Source organism: Miscanthus floridulus, chromosome 6, assembly GCF_019320115.1.
Source record: "Miscanthus floridulus cultivar M001 chromosome 6, ASM1932011v1, whole genome shotgun sequence".
NCBI lineage: Eukaryota > Viridiplantae > Streptophyta > Magnoliopsida > Poales > Poaceae > Miscanthus > Miscanthus floridulus.
Window position 1 is genome coordinate 127,944,387 of NC_089585.1, and position 16,135 is coordinate 127,960,521.

The window sequence follows — 16,135 nt, forward strand, 5'->3', positions numbered from 1 at the left end:
GTAATTAGTTTTATTTTTTATTTATATTTAATGCTTCATGCATACGTCTGAAGATTCGATGTGACGGGAAATCTTGAAGAATTTTGCAAAATTTTAGGAAACGTGAAACGGCGAAAAAAGCGAAAATACGCTCGGTTTCACCCCGCCGACACCGCGCCGGCGCGCGACAAGAAGCACCCGATGCGTCCATCACGTCCAAGGGAAACCGACAGCGCGTCTCGCCTTCCCTCCCGGCCTCCCCTCATCGCGCGTCCGTGCGCCGCAGCGTACCGGCGGAAGCCCCGTTCGACGTCGCCGTGCTCGGCAGCGGGGGGGCCGGGGCGGCCGAGGACCCAGACCCGGGACGGCGGGGGACCATCGCCGCATGCACATGCACGGCCAGATCAGAAACAGACGGAACGGGAGGAGTTATGATAGGAGGAGCCGATGAGGAAGGAAGCGTGCGGCCGCCAGCGGCCAGCGGACCGGAGGCTGCGACGGCGGCAGGGCCTGACAGGGTGAGCAGCGGACTTGAATGCACCCCGGGTATTTCGCTTACTCCACTCCGGTCCAGTCCTGACTACCACTCCCGGTCCCGGATCGCGCAGCCTGGTCCCGGCCGGCGCCAGCTCGGTAGCGCCACGGGTCCGTCGGCGTCCCGGCCGCTCGTCCGAGCCCATCGACGGTGCATGGGTGCGGGTTCGCGTGCCCCTGTCACGGGCAATGGTACTCGAGTTCGCCACTGTTTCGACCTGCAGCTTTGCACAAGACTGCAGGCTGCGTCCACTGATGGTTGGGAGTACGGAGTACGTCGGGCGCGTCACTGTGCGAGCTGGCAAGCTGTACGCCTGTACCGCGCTAGTACGTGTACCGCGGGTTAATTTTTCAAATGCCGGAAAGGCTTCGTTCAGGAGTCCAAGACAGCGAGGGAAGCAGAGGTACAAGTACAACATCGTTTTATTTTATTTTTTTAAAAAAATCTCTCTGTGCTTCTCATTGTCTCAGTTAACAGTTCAACGCGACGAACGGAAAACTAACAAAAAGCCTTCATTGTGCAGTCCAGAAAATGGCGAGTGAAACCGACATGTCTAGTCTAGGGAGTGCTGCACAGTGTACACTCCATTGGTTCGTGCGTGCGGGTACGGATTGGGTTCGCTTGTGTGCCACAGCCACAGGGGACGGGCCTGCAGTGAGGAGGGCGCAGAAACAGCAGATGTTGCGGCGGGCCGACCGGCCGAGGCAGGCACGCCGCGGATTTCGGCGTTGGAGGCCTGGAGCGATGTGTGAGCTGACTGCTTTCTTAGTCCGACCGTTATCACCCTTTTCGGGCCGCAACGTCCAAGCCCACCACCACAAGCTCGCGTGGAGCGGGCACCAGAGGCGACAGGGTCGGCCCATGCGACTCCGCCGTGCGTCCGTCATACGGGCCGCTGTGCGGTACCATGGACATGGAGGAAAGGAAAGAAACACGGTTCATCTCTGGGCCTAGTCATGTTGGCCCATAAACTTTATGTCTTTATCGGATGCGGCCTGCAGTCTGCTGCACTTGTTCTTTATTCGGGTTGCTGTTCACTGAACCGGAGCATCGGAATCTTGCAACCACTGCGAGTTGCAGGTAGGATTGTCGATCGAGAGATGCGAACGGTCAAACCGGAGAGAGTAGTACCAACTAGCAAGTCACCAACACACTCAAGTGCTTTGCATCAGGCCTCGGCGTGTTCGGCTGGTCCGATGAACAGTGGATTTCGGTTGGTTTTGGATTATTGAATTGTGTTATGTGAGAGAGAATAAGCTGAAATAAGTCATGACTATACCACTTTGCACAGGAGTTGAAGACTGGCACTGGCAATTGGCAAAGCATGCGCTGCGGCGCGACACTTTCTCAGCAGTCACGCACAAGAGCCAGACCAACGCAACGACCACGAACGATGCTACCGCGCCGCGGGGGGAGGTGGTGCGCTAACGCCAGAAATCGCCAATGCAAATATGCAATGGCACACGGCAGCCAGCGGCGGAGCCGCGAACATCGCAAACCGCATTATGGCCGCGTATCCCCGCCGCACCGGAGCACGCAGCGAATCATGCCACGCCCTCCACCGATCCCGACCCCCCGGCCACCCCAACCCGTCGTCGTCGTCCATGCATGCTGCACCCGGCCGCCCTCTGCCGACAGAAGGTAGATTTCGCTCGGCCCAATACTGAACCGCATCATGGCCCGGCCGGCAAGCTGCGTCCGCAGACGCGGCTGCACCCGGCCGCCCGGCCGTTCCATCCGTCCATCCATGATCCACCCGACACGCAGAAACCTCGCGTCTCCTACTACTCGTGCAGCGCGATCGATCTTTACAGCCTAGCCATGCATGCAGCTGCCTGCCCGCGCTGCTCCTCGCGACCGGCGCAGATCCTCGCGACCGGCGCAGATCATTAGTGTACTATTGATTCTGTGATCGTGTTGGCCACCCCACCGGCCGGGACAGAGGGGGCGTATTAAAATCAGAGCCGGCTGAGTTAAGCCGGGGGCATTAGCCATCATGCCTTGTCCAAAAAGGATCAGAGCAAATAATCAGGCGGCAGCCTTTTGGGGCAGCTGTCTAGGACGAGCGCCCTACGAGCACCATCGTGAGCCCCTCGTACCGCCACACCACTCCCGCTCTCTAATTACCAGTCAAGACTCGCCCAATCTTCGTTTAAGTTATAAGCCGTACTTTTTCAGTTAATGAATATTATTTTTCTCTCACATTAAATCATCCAACAGTACTTTCAACCATGGCTTATCACATTATTGCTGCCTACCGATGAATTTTTAAGCGCCTGATCCGAACCGCTAGTAGATTTAATTTAGACTGTGGCGTTGTATCTGAAACCGAAATTAATCATACACTCCTTTCCTTTCCTTTCTCTCAAATAAAAAAGGTGTTTTTTTTTAAATATAGAGGTGTTATCATACTATTTCCATTTCCAATTAGTACCATACAGTAGACTAGAAGGCTTATTTTAGGACGGCACCAGCACCACAATTGTATAGAAAGGCTTTGAGAACGACAAGATTACAAAAGAAAATCGATGTCCATGCTACAGTATCATTTGCTCAAGACATCAGCGTGGTTTATTTTTTTTAGAAAATGGAAAAATTGACTTATTGTTTAGGGCGTTCCACACGATATCTAATAAACATATTTCATAATTATCATTTACAGACAAGCATTACGAAAAGGGTACTGAAGTTACACTGTTGTTAACACACATTGGATCGCCAGTCATTTATGATCCTTTACACATAACAAAACTTTCTTATTTCTACATGTTTTTTGTGGTATAAATTTAACCGCACACGTATATTTTGGACAGGAGTTAATAATTATGGACGATAGATATGGCCTCCATTAACGTTTTCTTTCGAAAAGGAGTTTTGCCTGCTTTGGGCTTTTGGGCAGGCATAATTGCGGTTATAATTACAGCCATGAGTGACTATGATGGGACTCACTTGAGAGAGCAGCAGACTTTGTCGCTTCGTCCATGTGGCTGCTAGCTGGGTGCAGATGACCAAATCTCAGGGCTCCACTTCGGCACCATGTATGCATCTTCTCATCCTAAAGCCAAAAAGAAAAACGACGCATTATGCAGATGCATTGTATTGTACATATACACGCTGATCTCTGCTCATGCGTTTTGCATTTTTTATAAAGAAAGAAACAATGGTCTTGCAGCGGATATTGGCAACACACAGATGTTATTTTGGCTACCAATTAAGCACACCGCCTCATTACTCGTTGGCGTATCAAATGTACTAAAATTATAGGAAAAATACAAACCGTATATTCTCGTGTTTGGATCACATTGGCATAGACAACCCAATCTCCCCTGATTTAAAAAATGCAAGCTTCTAGAGTCTAGACACGAGGCACCTATCACATGTTGGCGTTGCCATAATTTTCTATTAGATTCCGCGAGATCACGGTTTATCAGGCTGTTTGCCCTATGAACAATTGAGCATATCTCCACCACTCAAAAGGTGGTTTGTTTATGGGGAGGAGCATGCACGCTGTTGTTTATTTCGCTGATGATCGCCAAGGAAGAAGAGCATCACATTCCCCGAGATCCCAGGGGCAGATCATCCATAGCTAGAGCGCCCTAACCTAACCACACCCAAATGAAAAATCTCCTGCTTTTGCCAAGATTTATCCATGTGGTGTGCGATTACATGTGTCCGTCCGTCTGTTTGCTTGCTTTGGTTGCTTGCTGATATGAATGATAACACCACGGTTCTTGTATGTTTATTTATCAAATGACAAAGTGAAGCGTTGATAGATAAAATATAAAAGCAGAGGAATATATCAAGTGGAAAGATCGATTTGCTCCGATGCCGCTCTTAGTCAAAAGCGTGGATCTGGGTGACCTCAGGCTTCGATGCCCCTATTGACCATTGCACCGATCTTTGATCCTCTGGTCTCTGCCTCCATATCTTTTTTTTTATCTCTGAGGAAATCACGTCATCCATTCAGCCGATGTGAGCAAAGCAATTTGTATATATAACCGGCCTCCTGGACTAACGGTGCATAACTAAACAGTTCACCTGTTTGTATGGATTACAAATAAAGTTTAGCTGACTAAGTTTAATTTAGTCTCGGTATCAAACAAACCTACGTACTCCTATATATGATCAAAGAAATTGGCTGCAAACTAATGCCCCGTTCGCTTGACTGATAAGCCATGGCTGAAAGTATTGTTGATTGATTTGTTGTGAGAGAAAAATATTATTCGTTGGCTGAAAAATATGGCTTATAAGCCAAACGAACTGGGCATAGGACGGTGATGATCGATTGCCTTGCCTCCAAGATACGGGAGCCGGGCACAGACTGTTAGTTGATCTCCACAACGGCCTATTGGGCCCTATCTCTACTCCCTGATCGGGGGAGCCCAACCCTAATTCGGTTGGAGGGCCCCTGTCGCACAGCACACATAAAAGGAATGTGGGAGTGAGGGCTTAGACTACGAGGTTGACCGGAGCCGCCACACCCACCTACAGAAACCCTAATACCGATCTAAAGAGCTGCTGCCAGCGACGGGATGGCCCACCGACTCCGCCGTCTCCCCTGCAGGACATCGCCGACGTCATTGGACTTCATCTCGCCGGCGCTGGACGTCTTCTACACCGCGGCACCGGTTGCGGTGCATCTACTGAGAAAGGCGAGGAGCCTATCCAGATATACGGGTTACACAGAAAGGTACTCACATCGATCCTAACAATGGTACCAGAGCAGGTTACCTCTGTGTATTCCTGTGTATCCCTAACCCTAACCGGGTAAAAGCAAAAGAAAGAGAGACCGGCTCACGGTCTACCGGTCATCACCGCCACCGCGCGTGGGGGAAAGGAGCCGCATCGTTCGACGGCGCACGGCAAAAGTAAAGAAAAGAACAGATCCTTTCGGATCAGAGAAGAAATAGGGCCCTAGGCTCACAGAGCCGAAACCCTAACCCTAGAACGGGGATAATCTGTTCGGGTAAACAAGGGAAAAGAAAAGAAATAAAAGAAAACAGAACCTAACCCTAGATCCATTCGGATGTCAAAGAAAAGAAAGGAAAAACAGAAAAGAAAGGGGAAAAGAACAGGGTCGGCATACGAACCCTAAACCTAACCCTAGAACGGATCCTCATCCCTAACCGGTTGAATCCGAGAAGAAACAAAAGAAATCAAAGAAAAGAAAAGAAAGGAATCAAAGAAACCCTAACCCTAATCCCCTCCTTCGGTTCGGTTCGGATAAGAGGAAAGCGAGATCCAAATCGAAAAGAAGGGGGTGGGAAAGGAGAAAGGGAAGGGGACGGATCCACCCTCGCCGGTGCGGGAAAAGAAGAGCCAGGACAGCCTTGGCCGTCGCGGGAGAAGATAGGCCGAACCGGGGCTGCTGCTCGCCGGGCTCGGCAAAGGGGGCACCGCGGCCAGGCCGCTCGACGGCGGCGTGCTCACCCGTTGGGGAGCACGCGCGCCGGCGAGGGGGCCGGCGACGGCGCCAAGGCTCGCTCCACCGCCCGCTCGCTCGTCGTCGGTCGCTCGCGGCTGCACTAAGGTAGAGAGAAGAGAGAGCGGCGAGGAAAGAGAGAGAAGGGCAAGTGCCGAATGAGACTAGGGTTTTCGGAGCCCGCGGCCGGAGTCGTTTTTTATTCGGCCGAAACAATCGGACGACCGTCGGATCAAATCCAACGGCGCCGGATGCACGGGCCCGTGAGCGGCCCAGGCGGGGGGAGCGCGCCGCGGTAGTTTGCCGGCCCAGGCCTAGGTTGCGGCCTAGGTGCAGCCTGCGCGCGCGGAGAGAGGCGGGCTGAGCTGGTTTTACCGGTTGGGCCGAGAAAAAAAAAAGAATCAAGATTAGTTTTTTCTTTTCCAGTAATTGCTAATTTTTGGAAAATGAAAAATATATCAAAGAAAATATGAAAAGTGATTTTACCTGTGGGTAAAATTCAAGAAATTGAGCATATGTTTTCCGCTGCGAAAGAAAAGTACATCCTCCAGTGATTTTGAACCGACATGATATTTAACTGGAGAAAAGAAAAGATTTTCCAGAAAATGTTTATTCCCTGGAAATTGATTAATGGATTAAAGAAAATATAAAAAGCAATTTTCCCTATGGGTAAAATTCAAGAAAAGGAGAAGTTTTTCCATAGCTAGAGAAATTATTTATTCTCCAGTTAATTTGTACCAACATGGTATTTAATTGGAGAAAAAGAAAAGTTTTCCGCTGCTAAAGAAATTGTTGATTCTCCAGTTATTTTGAACCAATGTGGTATTTAATTGGAGAAAAGAGATTTGTCATGGATTATGATGTTGTTATTTTCTGACCAACGTTGTTAATAACAATATCGTAATTTTAATGATTTATGCATTGATTCTACTTCTGCCCAACGGTGATATAGAATTAGTGTATAAGAATAGATGTTAATTTTAATGATTTATGCATTAATTCTACTTCTGTCCAACGGTGATGTAGAATTAGTATGTAAGAACAATTGTGAAAGTTAATGATTTATGCATTAATTCTATTTCTGCCCAACGGTGATGTAGAATTAGTGTATAAGAATAGTTGTATGTTTTGATTTTGACCAACGCTGGAATCAAGGCATGCAAATGGTGTTAATTTTATGTTAAGAAAAGTTATGATCTAGTTTTCATCCTGTCTAAGGTGGACTGGGTAGTCACATCACCGTGTTCCACTGAGATTGTGGCACCGATGAGGGAGACAAAAGAGAATGATGCCACTTGGGCAACTAAAGAAAGGGATTTTGAATCCCAAAAGATATCCTATGGCTTTTGAGCATAGAAAGTGGATCACTATCAACAAGAAATATTTGGCTGTGATAAAGAACATGATTGAACCCGCAATTGTGGGCTTAATCCTAGAATGTGACACGGTCACCGAGTACCTCGATAGAATAAAGAGTCAGTTCACTGACACTTCAAAGACATATGCTACTCAGCTGATAAAGCAGCTGGTGACAGAGTGTTACTCTGGATATGGTGGCATAAGAGAGCTCATGATGTGTTGTCGAAATTATGGCACTATCGTTCAGGCCATATTTCAAGGGGAAGAATGGAAAGACAAGTTAATAATGATATTCTTCCTCCATTAGAGCTCTCAGTTTTAGAACAAAGGAAAGTATGTAAAAAGAATTAAGAAAAGATGACAAACGAAGCGCAGGAATTCCACAGATTATCAGTTTCCTGTAAAAAGTGTGGATGGTAATGATTCATTCATAACATTCACAGATGATTACTCCCATTATGGCTATATTTATCCAATCAAAGAAAGAAAAGATGTATTGGATAAATTTAAGATATTAAAGATTAAGATAGTCAGGTCTGACCGTGGAGGAGTACTACGGTCGGCATACCCTAAAAGAATGACATAGTAGCCCAGTATTCTATACTGGGTGAACCTCAGCAAAATAGAGTAGTTAAAAGAATCAATCGTACCCTGATGGATATGGTGGGCAGTATGATAAGTTACTCCACCTTACAGTTGAGCCTATGGATGGAGGCATTAAAAACCTCATTCATATTCTCAAAAGAGTACCAAGTAAGTCGGTGCCCAAAACACCGTATAAGATGTGGACAGAAAGTGTACCCTCACTAAACCACTTGCGTGTGTGTGGAGGAGCCCTGCTGAGGCTAAAGTATTTAACCCAAATATTGGGAAGTTATATCTCAAAATAGTAAGGTGCCATTTCATTGGCAACACAGAAAAGTCAAAAGGTTTTTGTTTTCCACTGTCCAGAGAGACATATAAAGTTTGTGAAAACAAGACACGATGTTTTCCTAGAGAATGAAAAGACGAGGGGGATCATGGTAGCTCGAGAAATTATCCTTGAAGTGGAGCAGGTGTATGCGTCCACTCCAATGATTCATGAGCCATTTTTCTCACTACCTGCTATAGCTGCACTAACAGTGCTAGATACTATGGTGTCAGCACCTGTTGTTATTTCACCTTGTGGCAACAATGAATGAAAATGAGGAACCTGTTCTTCAGGATTCTATAGAACTTATTAGCCACACATGAGGGGGAGCAACAACAACCTCAAATAGATGATGTGCCAAATGTGGAGGCCTCTAGAAGGTCTCAAAGAGTTAGAAAATCAGCTATTTCTGCTGATTATGAAGTGTATAACACTAAGGAATTTCAAATGGAGGATGATCCCACCTCATTTGAAGAAGCCATGAGAAGTGATCATTCATCAAAGTGGCTTGAGGCCATGGAAGATGAAATGAAATCGATGAATGTCAATAAAGTTTGGGATTTGAAATAATTTCTAAAGGAGTCAATACAGTAGGCTGTAAATGGGTCTACAGAGCAAAACTTGACTCTCAAGGGAATATAGAAACATATAAAGCGCGACTTATGGCAAAAGGCTATATGCAAAGAGAAGGGATTGATTACAATGAGACCAATTCTCCAGTCTCATGTAAAGGTTCCTTCAGAATCATAATGGCATTAGTGGCACATTACGATTAAGAATTACATCATATGGATGTAAAGACGGCATTTCTCAACAGAGACTTAGAGGAAAATGTTTACATGGCACAACCGAAAGGTTTTGTCATGGAAGGAAAAGAACGAATGGGATGCCGCCTAAAGAAATCCATTTATGGATTAAAACAAGCTTCAAGACAGTGGTACTTGAAGTTTGATTAGACAATAAAGAATTTTGGGTTTTTTAAAGAGAATAGTAGAGGACAATTGTGTCTATACAAAGTTTAAGAATGGGAAGTTTAACTTCCTTGTCCTGTATATAGATGATATCTTACTTGCTAGTAGTGATGTCAGTCTACTACTGGAGACAAAGAAATTTGATATGAAAGATCTTGGCGAAGTCTCGTTCGTTCTATGGATCGAGATTCACCGAGATAGAAGAAAAAGGGTATAAGGACTGTCACAAAAGGCATATATGGAAAAGATCTTAAAGAAATTCAGTATGCACAAAAGTAGTCCCTCACCTGCTCCTATAGTCAAGGGCGACAGATATGGGGATTCTCAATGCCCCAGGAACCAATATGAGCTCAATCGATAAAGTGAAAGTGGTTCCATATGCTTCAGCTGTCGGAAGCTTGCAACATGCTCAAGTATGTACGCGCCCTGACTTTGCATTTGTTACCTGGGTTTTACTTGGCAGATTCCAGAGCAATTCTGGAATAGAACACTGAAATTAGTAAAGAAAGTCTTGCATTATTTGCAAGGAACGAAAGGCCTCATGATGACATATAGAAGATCTGATTCACTCTACATGGTGGGATATTCAGATTCTGATTATGCGAGAGTGAATATATATCCAGACGTGGATTTTCTATCATCTCGCAAAGGAGAGTTATTTCATGGAAAAGCTCAAAGCAAACTATCACTACATCGTCCACAATGTATGACAGTTTGTAGCGTGATATGAGGCAACGGGCAGGTGAACTAACTAACGAAGTTCATACCCGGTTTAAAGGTGGTTGACGACATCTATAGACCACTTAAAGTAATACTGCTGATGATAATCTGGCAGTACAGTATGCTCACAACATAAGTCAAGTGGTGCTGTCAAACACATTGACATAGAGTATTATGTTGTGAAAGATAAAGTCCGGGATCAAGTCATAAGTCTTGAGCATATAAGAACAGAAAGGATGCTCGCGGATCCGCTTACAAAAGGCTTATCACCCAACATGTTCAGAGGACATGGTGTTCAGAGAACTATGTAGCTAGCTTGGGTTTAAGGGAAAGCCTAAAATATTCCTGGACAAAAGAAGGCCCTAAAGATAAGTATCTATTTCAGAACAGAGTAGTGAGTTGTAGCTGTTAAGTCTATCGGCAATGGACCGTGACGATGAGACATGCTCTATGAGCTAATCTGTAATGGAATGAACAAAAGCAAATGATATGAAAGTGAAAGATGGAATGAGATCAAGGGGGAGAATGTTAGTTGATCTCTACCAATAGGCCCAACGGCCTATTGGGCCCTATCTCTACTCCCTGATCGGGGGAGCCCAACCCTAATTCGGTTGAAGGGCCCCTGTCGCACAGCACACATAAAAGGAAGGTGGGAGTGAGGGCTTAGACTACGAGGTTGACCGGAGCCGCCACACCCACCTACAGGAACCCTAATACCGATCTAAAGAGCTGCTGCCAGCGACGGGATGGCCCACCGACTCCGCCGTCTTCCCTGCAGGACATCGCCGGCGTCATTGGACTTCATCTCACCGGCGCTGGACGTCTTCTACACCGCGGCACCGGCTGCGATGCATCTACTGAGAAAGACGAGGAGCCTATCTAGATATACGGGTTACACACAAAGGTACTCACATCGATCTTAACACAGACAAGGTGTACGGGCCTGGACAAGAAAACCTGCCCTCCAGTGCGGTCCTCAAGCTCGGGAGCTCCGCTGCCGTGGCCTGCCCTGCCATGGCGTGCGCCGTGATCATGCGTGTCCGCTGCTCCGGTCTACTAGGAGTACCTGCGAGGCTACGAGTGTTTACTACCAGTGCAACTGCATGCCTCTCTCCAGCAGGCGCGTGTGACGGGCCTGACGGGACGGGAACACGAAAACTCTTGGTGCTCACATCAGAGACCAGAGAACCATGCTAATCCCATGCATGTCGGGCTACTGCTCCTCCAGTCCGGGGAGACAGGGAGAGCTAGTGGTGCTCAGGCCTTCTTTTTCCTACAAGAGAAGACTGATCGATCATGTTTCGATATGGAGAAGAGAATGAATTGGCTGATATGTTGGCACTGCAAGTCCCTTTGTGAAAGGCAGCTTCGAAGATGGTCTTTCAGGAAAAGAAAAGAAAAAGAATACTTCGACGATAAGCATGATTATTTGGACTAATCCGATCGGCATCACCAGCATTTCTGGAGAGATCTCAGCCTATTCGCTTATTGGTTTTAACTAGGGCTTATCAGCCCAACCAACAGTGTTTTTCTCTCACAACACACCAGCACCAACCGAGTTTATCAGCCCAAAAACCAACCAGCGAACAAAGCTCCTGTCTCCACAAGTCGTATAGCTCCTTGCCAACAGGAGCCGGAGTGAACTGTGGACGAATTTTGGTGGTGGTGGTGGCATTGGCAGGATAAGATTTGCATCTCTGAGTTGGAAAGGGGGTTAAGGGAATAAAGGGGTGGCAGTATGTATAAGATTAAGATAGAATCGAATAACGCAAGGTTTGGGGGACTGATGGTACTAAATATCGCATTGCTTAATGTAATAAACCTTGCTGGACAAGTCTGGTCCAGAGAAACCTATCCAAGGGCCAGTTTGGTTGTCGAAATTTTTGGCAAAATGACACTATAGCATTTTCGTTGTTATTTGGCAATTAGTGTCCCATCATAGTCTAATTAGGCTTAAAAGATTCGTCTCGTGGATTTCGTCTAAACTGTGTAATTAGTTCTATTTTTTATTTATATTTAATGCTTCATATATGCGTCCAAAGATTCGATGTGACAGAGAATCTTAAAAAATTTAATATTTTGGGAGGGAACTAAACAGGGCCCAAGGAGCTCCAGGAATCCTGCACTGCAGGAGAGTAATATTTTTTTTGGTAAAAGCTAGACCTGACTCAAGCAATTTAGAGGAATCCATCACACGAATTTTGAGCCATTCGATTCTTTCCCATCTCCTACGCCCGCCGTCCGATTTGCGCGCCGGCTACCCGCGTCCGCCCGTGCCTGCGCCGAGCCGACGATATGGCGCGCGGCCGCGACCCTCGCTTCCCCGCGAGCCACCAGCGGCGGCGCCTCTCCGGCGGCTCGCGCTCGCTCCCCCTGGAGGCGTCCCTGATCGCGCGACCAGGCTCCGCGCTCGCAGCGGCGGCGGCCTGCCCCCGCGCTCCGGCTCCGCACATCCCCACGGCGGTGCCAAGTGTCCCCGGCGGACCGCGCCTGCGCCCCACCGGAAGCGCATCTCGGCGACCGTGCATGCCTGGCGGCGGTGGCTAGGGTTTCGACGAACATCTCCCTCAACTTTTGTCCTTGTCCTTTCGTAGAAAAAAAAAATTCTTGTGATTTGTGATTTGTGCCGGCCGGAGTCGGGAGAAGATAGCGGTGGCCGAGCTCGCCGGAGTTGGAGAAGATGACGTCGGTGGCAGGAGGGTCCCGCCGGAGCTGTGCGAGGTGCTGGCGGGGCACTGGGCGGCGACGGGCGGCGGGAGGAAGAAGATGAATAGTGGCGAAAAAATTGAGTGACAGCTCACACAGATTTTGTTTTGGATTCATTTGTGTGATTTGTTCTCTAAAATTGCTTGAGTGATCAGATCAAACAGATTACTCGAGTACCAAATAGACAGACCTTACATCATTTCGGAAGGACAATATTAACTCTTATGATAAACATGACCTGCCCTCCTAAAACCAGTTTAAGAAAGTAAAATCCTTTTTTTCCAAAAAGGAAAAAAAGAAAGAAAGAGAAATCCCTGATGATAAATGAAAAGTTCAAAAGATTCACAGACAGGGACCTGAATAAGCAGGCAAAGAGGACAGGGAAATTCAACGAATGGCGCCAAGCAGGAAACCTCCAAGGGACCCACTTGGCTGACAAGGAGCCACACCGCTTTTTTGGTGGTAAACAGCTGCGGCGCGATGCGGTCAAACCGATGACTGCGGACAAAGAGCGGCAGTGATCGAGTCGAGCAGCCAGCCGCGACCGCGACCGCGACCATGGCTCTGCCTCTGCTGCCGCTGCTTCTGCCTCCGTCCCTCCTCATCATCATCACCCTTCCCCATCCCGTCTAGACACGCATCATTGCGCTGCTCCGAGCTGCACTCCTCCCTCCCGTGTCTGTCGCCTCGGCTGCCCCTCTCGTGCTCTGCTCTCCCCTCCCTTGCTGGCTGCTGCTCCCCCTCTTCTCTTCTTTCTTGCCGTGCCGGTGCGCCGAGCTCTTGCTAGCTAGTACCCGCCTAGCTATATATAGCGAGCCGAGCAGGCTTTCCTTTCCCAATTCAAACAGTGCGGCGTCTTCGGCGGCGGCGGCGGAGGCAGAGGCAGACGACGCCATGAACGCCTTCTTCAGGTCCCTGGCGCGCGGGCTGGACGACCTGGGCCGTGCCGGCGGGCTGTCGTCGCTGCCGGCGCTGCTGCGGGCGGCAGCGCTGCTCAGGGGGCTGCACTCGCAGCTCACGCTCATGGTCGGCCAGCTGCACCTGCCGCCGGGCGGCCGCTGGCTCGACGAGTACATGGACGAGACCGCCCGCCTCTGGGACGCCTGCCTCGCCGTCAAGCTCGGCCTCGCCTCCGTCGAGCGGTATTGCGCCGCGGCCTCCTGCGCCGCCGCCGCGCTCGATGACTGGCTCCAGGATCCCTCCCCTCTCTCCACTCGCCAGGTTGGTTCTTCCTTCCTTCCGTTGAAGCGTCCTGCGATGGATCGATCCCGTCTCATGAACTATCGATCGTTTCCGTTTCATTCATGGCTTTGCTCTGTTTCTTTCTATCTGAGAGACTGAAACGCTCGTGGCTCTGTTTGTGGTGCGCATCATCGTCGTTCATCAATCCATCGCTATTGTTAATGGTTTGATTGGCGCTTCCCGCGCAGGTGCTGCGGGCGATCTCCGTGTCGAGGAGGGAGGCCATGGCCGCGGAGGAGGAGAACCGCGCGCTGTCGGACGCGAGGATCGCGCCGCTGTCGCTGCAGCTCGACGAGCGGCTGCTGCTGCGCGCCACGGACACCGCGAGGCTCACGGGCTTCAACGGCTTCCGTGGCCTCCTGTACGCGCTGCACAACGCGAGCTCGCTCCTCCTGCTCATCCTCGCCAGCGGTGCCGTCTCCTGCGCGGCCGCGGCGGCCGGCGGCGGCCCGTGCGCCGCGGACGACGACGCCGGCGGCGCGGACGCCGGGGCCGGCTTCATGGCGTCCATCGCAATGCTGCAGCAGAGGATGGCGGAGGAGGCCGAGTCCGAAGGCCCCGGCGGCGCGCCCGGGATCATGATGTGCGAGTTCCGGTGCGCGCGCGCCGCCGTGGAGGCGGCGCGGGAGGAGGTGGAGCGCGCCGCCGCGACGGGCCGCAAGTGCGAGGGCGGCGGCGGCGTCAAGGACAAGGTGGAGGAGCTCAAGGCGTGGCTGAACGTGCTCCGTACCGGCACCGATAGCCTGGTGTGCCAGCTGGACGACTTCCTGGACGACATTGTCGAGGGCAGGAAGGAGCTCTCCGACCTGTGCAGCCATTGATGGATCGATCACACCTCGTGCCCTGCCCCCGATCGAGCCAGCCTCGGAGCTCAACCAGTCCCAGCATAAAGATCATCATCATCACAAATTCACATGAACGAATGAATGATGCTCGTTGCTTGCTTACTTGCATGGTAGTACAAGCAAAGTCAAATACGTACGTACTAGCAGTATCCCTAGCTAGCAATAGCCTGTTGTTGTCCCTCTTCTCTATCGCATCTCTGTGATGGAGCCTCAGCCTGCGGTGTCGCAGCATTTTGGTTGGCCATGATGCTGTTCCTGTCTCGTTGTTGCGTCTGCGCCTCTGCCATGAAAGGAGGAGGCATGATGGGGATGAGACTGAGAGAGAGGTGGAGTACTGGAGTTGGAAGAGGAGGAGAGGGAGGCAACTGATCCATCGATCACACACAGCAAGAGCCAAGAGATCTTTGGCTCAGGAATCGGCGGCACACTCGCAGCTGCGCATCGAAAGGTTGCTTTTTGTTTGTTCGCCTGGGCGCGCAGAAAGTGGCCTAGGTTGGACCGACCCCTTGCCATCCCCGCGGAAAACTTTGGTCGTTGCTTCTGTCCTGCTTACACTTCTCCCATTCACTCGCTCGCTTTCTCAAAGCTCTCAGCTTCAGCCTCACGGGTCCAACCCAGCGGCTCTTGTCTGGCTGGCATGGCATCTATACGAAAACTACACTGGTTAATTAAGACACTACTACTTTAATTAACCTAGCAAATCAGTTGCAGCTCGATCTCGTGTCCACACCACGGCAGCCAAAGCCATTCCTCGGCACGCCTTTGGTTCGTTTTGACAGAGCCTAACAACCTCATCGGCGACACGACATGGATCCATTATCCATCGCCTCGCCCTCGCCTCACCGTCGCCGGCAAAAGGCGAGCCATCATGGCCTCCTTTCCCACGGCCAGGTGCTCTCGCTCGATCAATCAAACTACTGGTATGGTAGGAAACAAAAGCCGGACGATCGAGCAACGTGTGCATCAGGCCAGGGGCGCGCGTTTAGTTCGGCAAAGTTTGCACCTGCAAACTTTGTATAGTGCACGATTCTCCACTATAACATTCCGTTTGTATTTGTGAATTATTGTCCAAACATTGACTAATTAGGCTCAAAAGATTCGTCTCGCAAAGTTAAAGCAAACTGTGCAATTAGTTTTTGATTTCGTCTACATTTAGTACTTCATGCATGTACCGCAAGTTTGATGTGACGATGAATCTTCTTTTTATATAATGCACTTTTGGAGAACTAAACAAGGGCCCGTCTCAATGGCTAGTTTCATCGTACTGTTTTCAAAACTGCCACACCATCGAGAGTGGAATGAAACCCTGAACAAAACAACCTCAAGATTGCAAGGTTTCATTTTGCTATTTCCAAGGCTAGCTAAAGAATTTAATTGCTGCATGATGTTGTGATCAAATATATCATATGAATCGTGTAGCCATTTGTAATTGTTTTCAAATCGAGT

General features: G+C 49.4%; 1 protein-coding gene across 1 annotated transcript; it reads left to right on the forward strand.

The window, feature by feature from the left end:
* Positions 1-12,978: 12,978 nt before the first annotated feature.
* On the forward strand, positions 12,979-15,605 carry LOC136459555 (uncharacterized). Its single transcript, XM_066459397.1, has 2 exons — positions 12,979-13,823; positions 14,033-15,605. The coding sequence occupies exons 1-2, from the start codon at positions 13,497-13,499 to the stop codon at positions 14,663-14,665; spliced, it is 960 nt and encodes a 319-aa protein (XP_066315494.1). The 5' UTR covers positions 12,979-13,496; the 3' UTR covers positions 14,666-15,605.
* Positions 15,606-16,135: the final 530 nt, after the last annotated feature.

Excerpts from the sequence above, each read along its gene's own strand:
- LOC136459555 (XM_066459397.1), top strand. The coding sequence starts at position 13,497 with ATGAACGCCTTCTTCAGGTCCCTGGCGCGCGGGCTGGACGACCTGGGC. Across the intron at positions 13,824-14,032 it reads CCCCTCTCTCCACTCGCCAG|GTGCTGCGGGCGATCTCCGT; the intron begins GTTGGTTCTTCC and ends CTTCCCGCGCAG.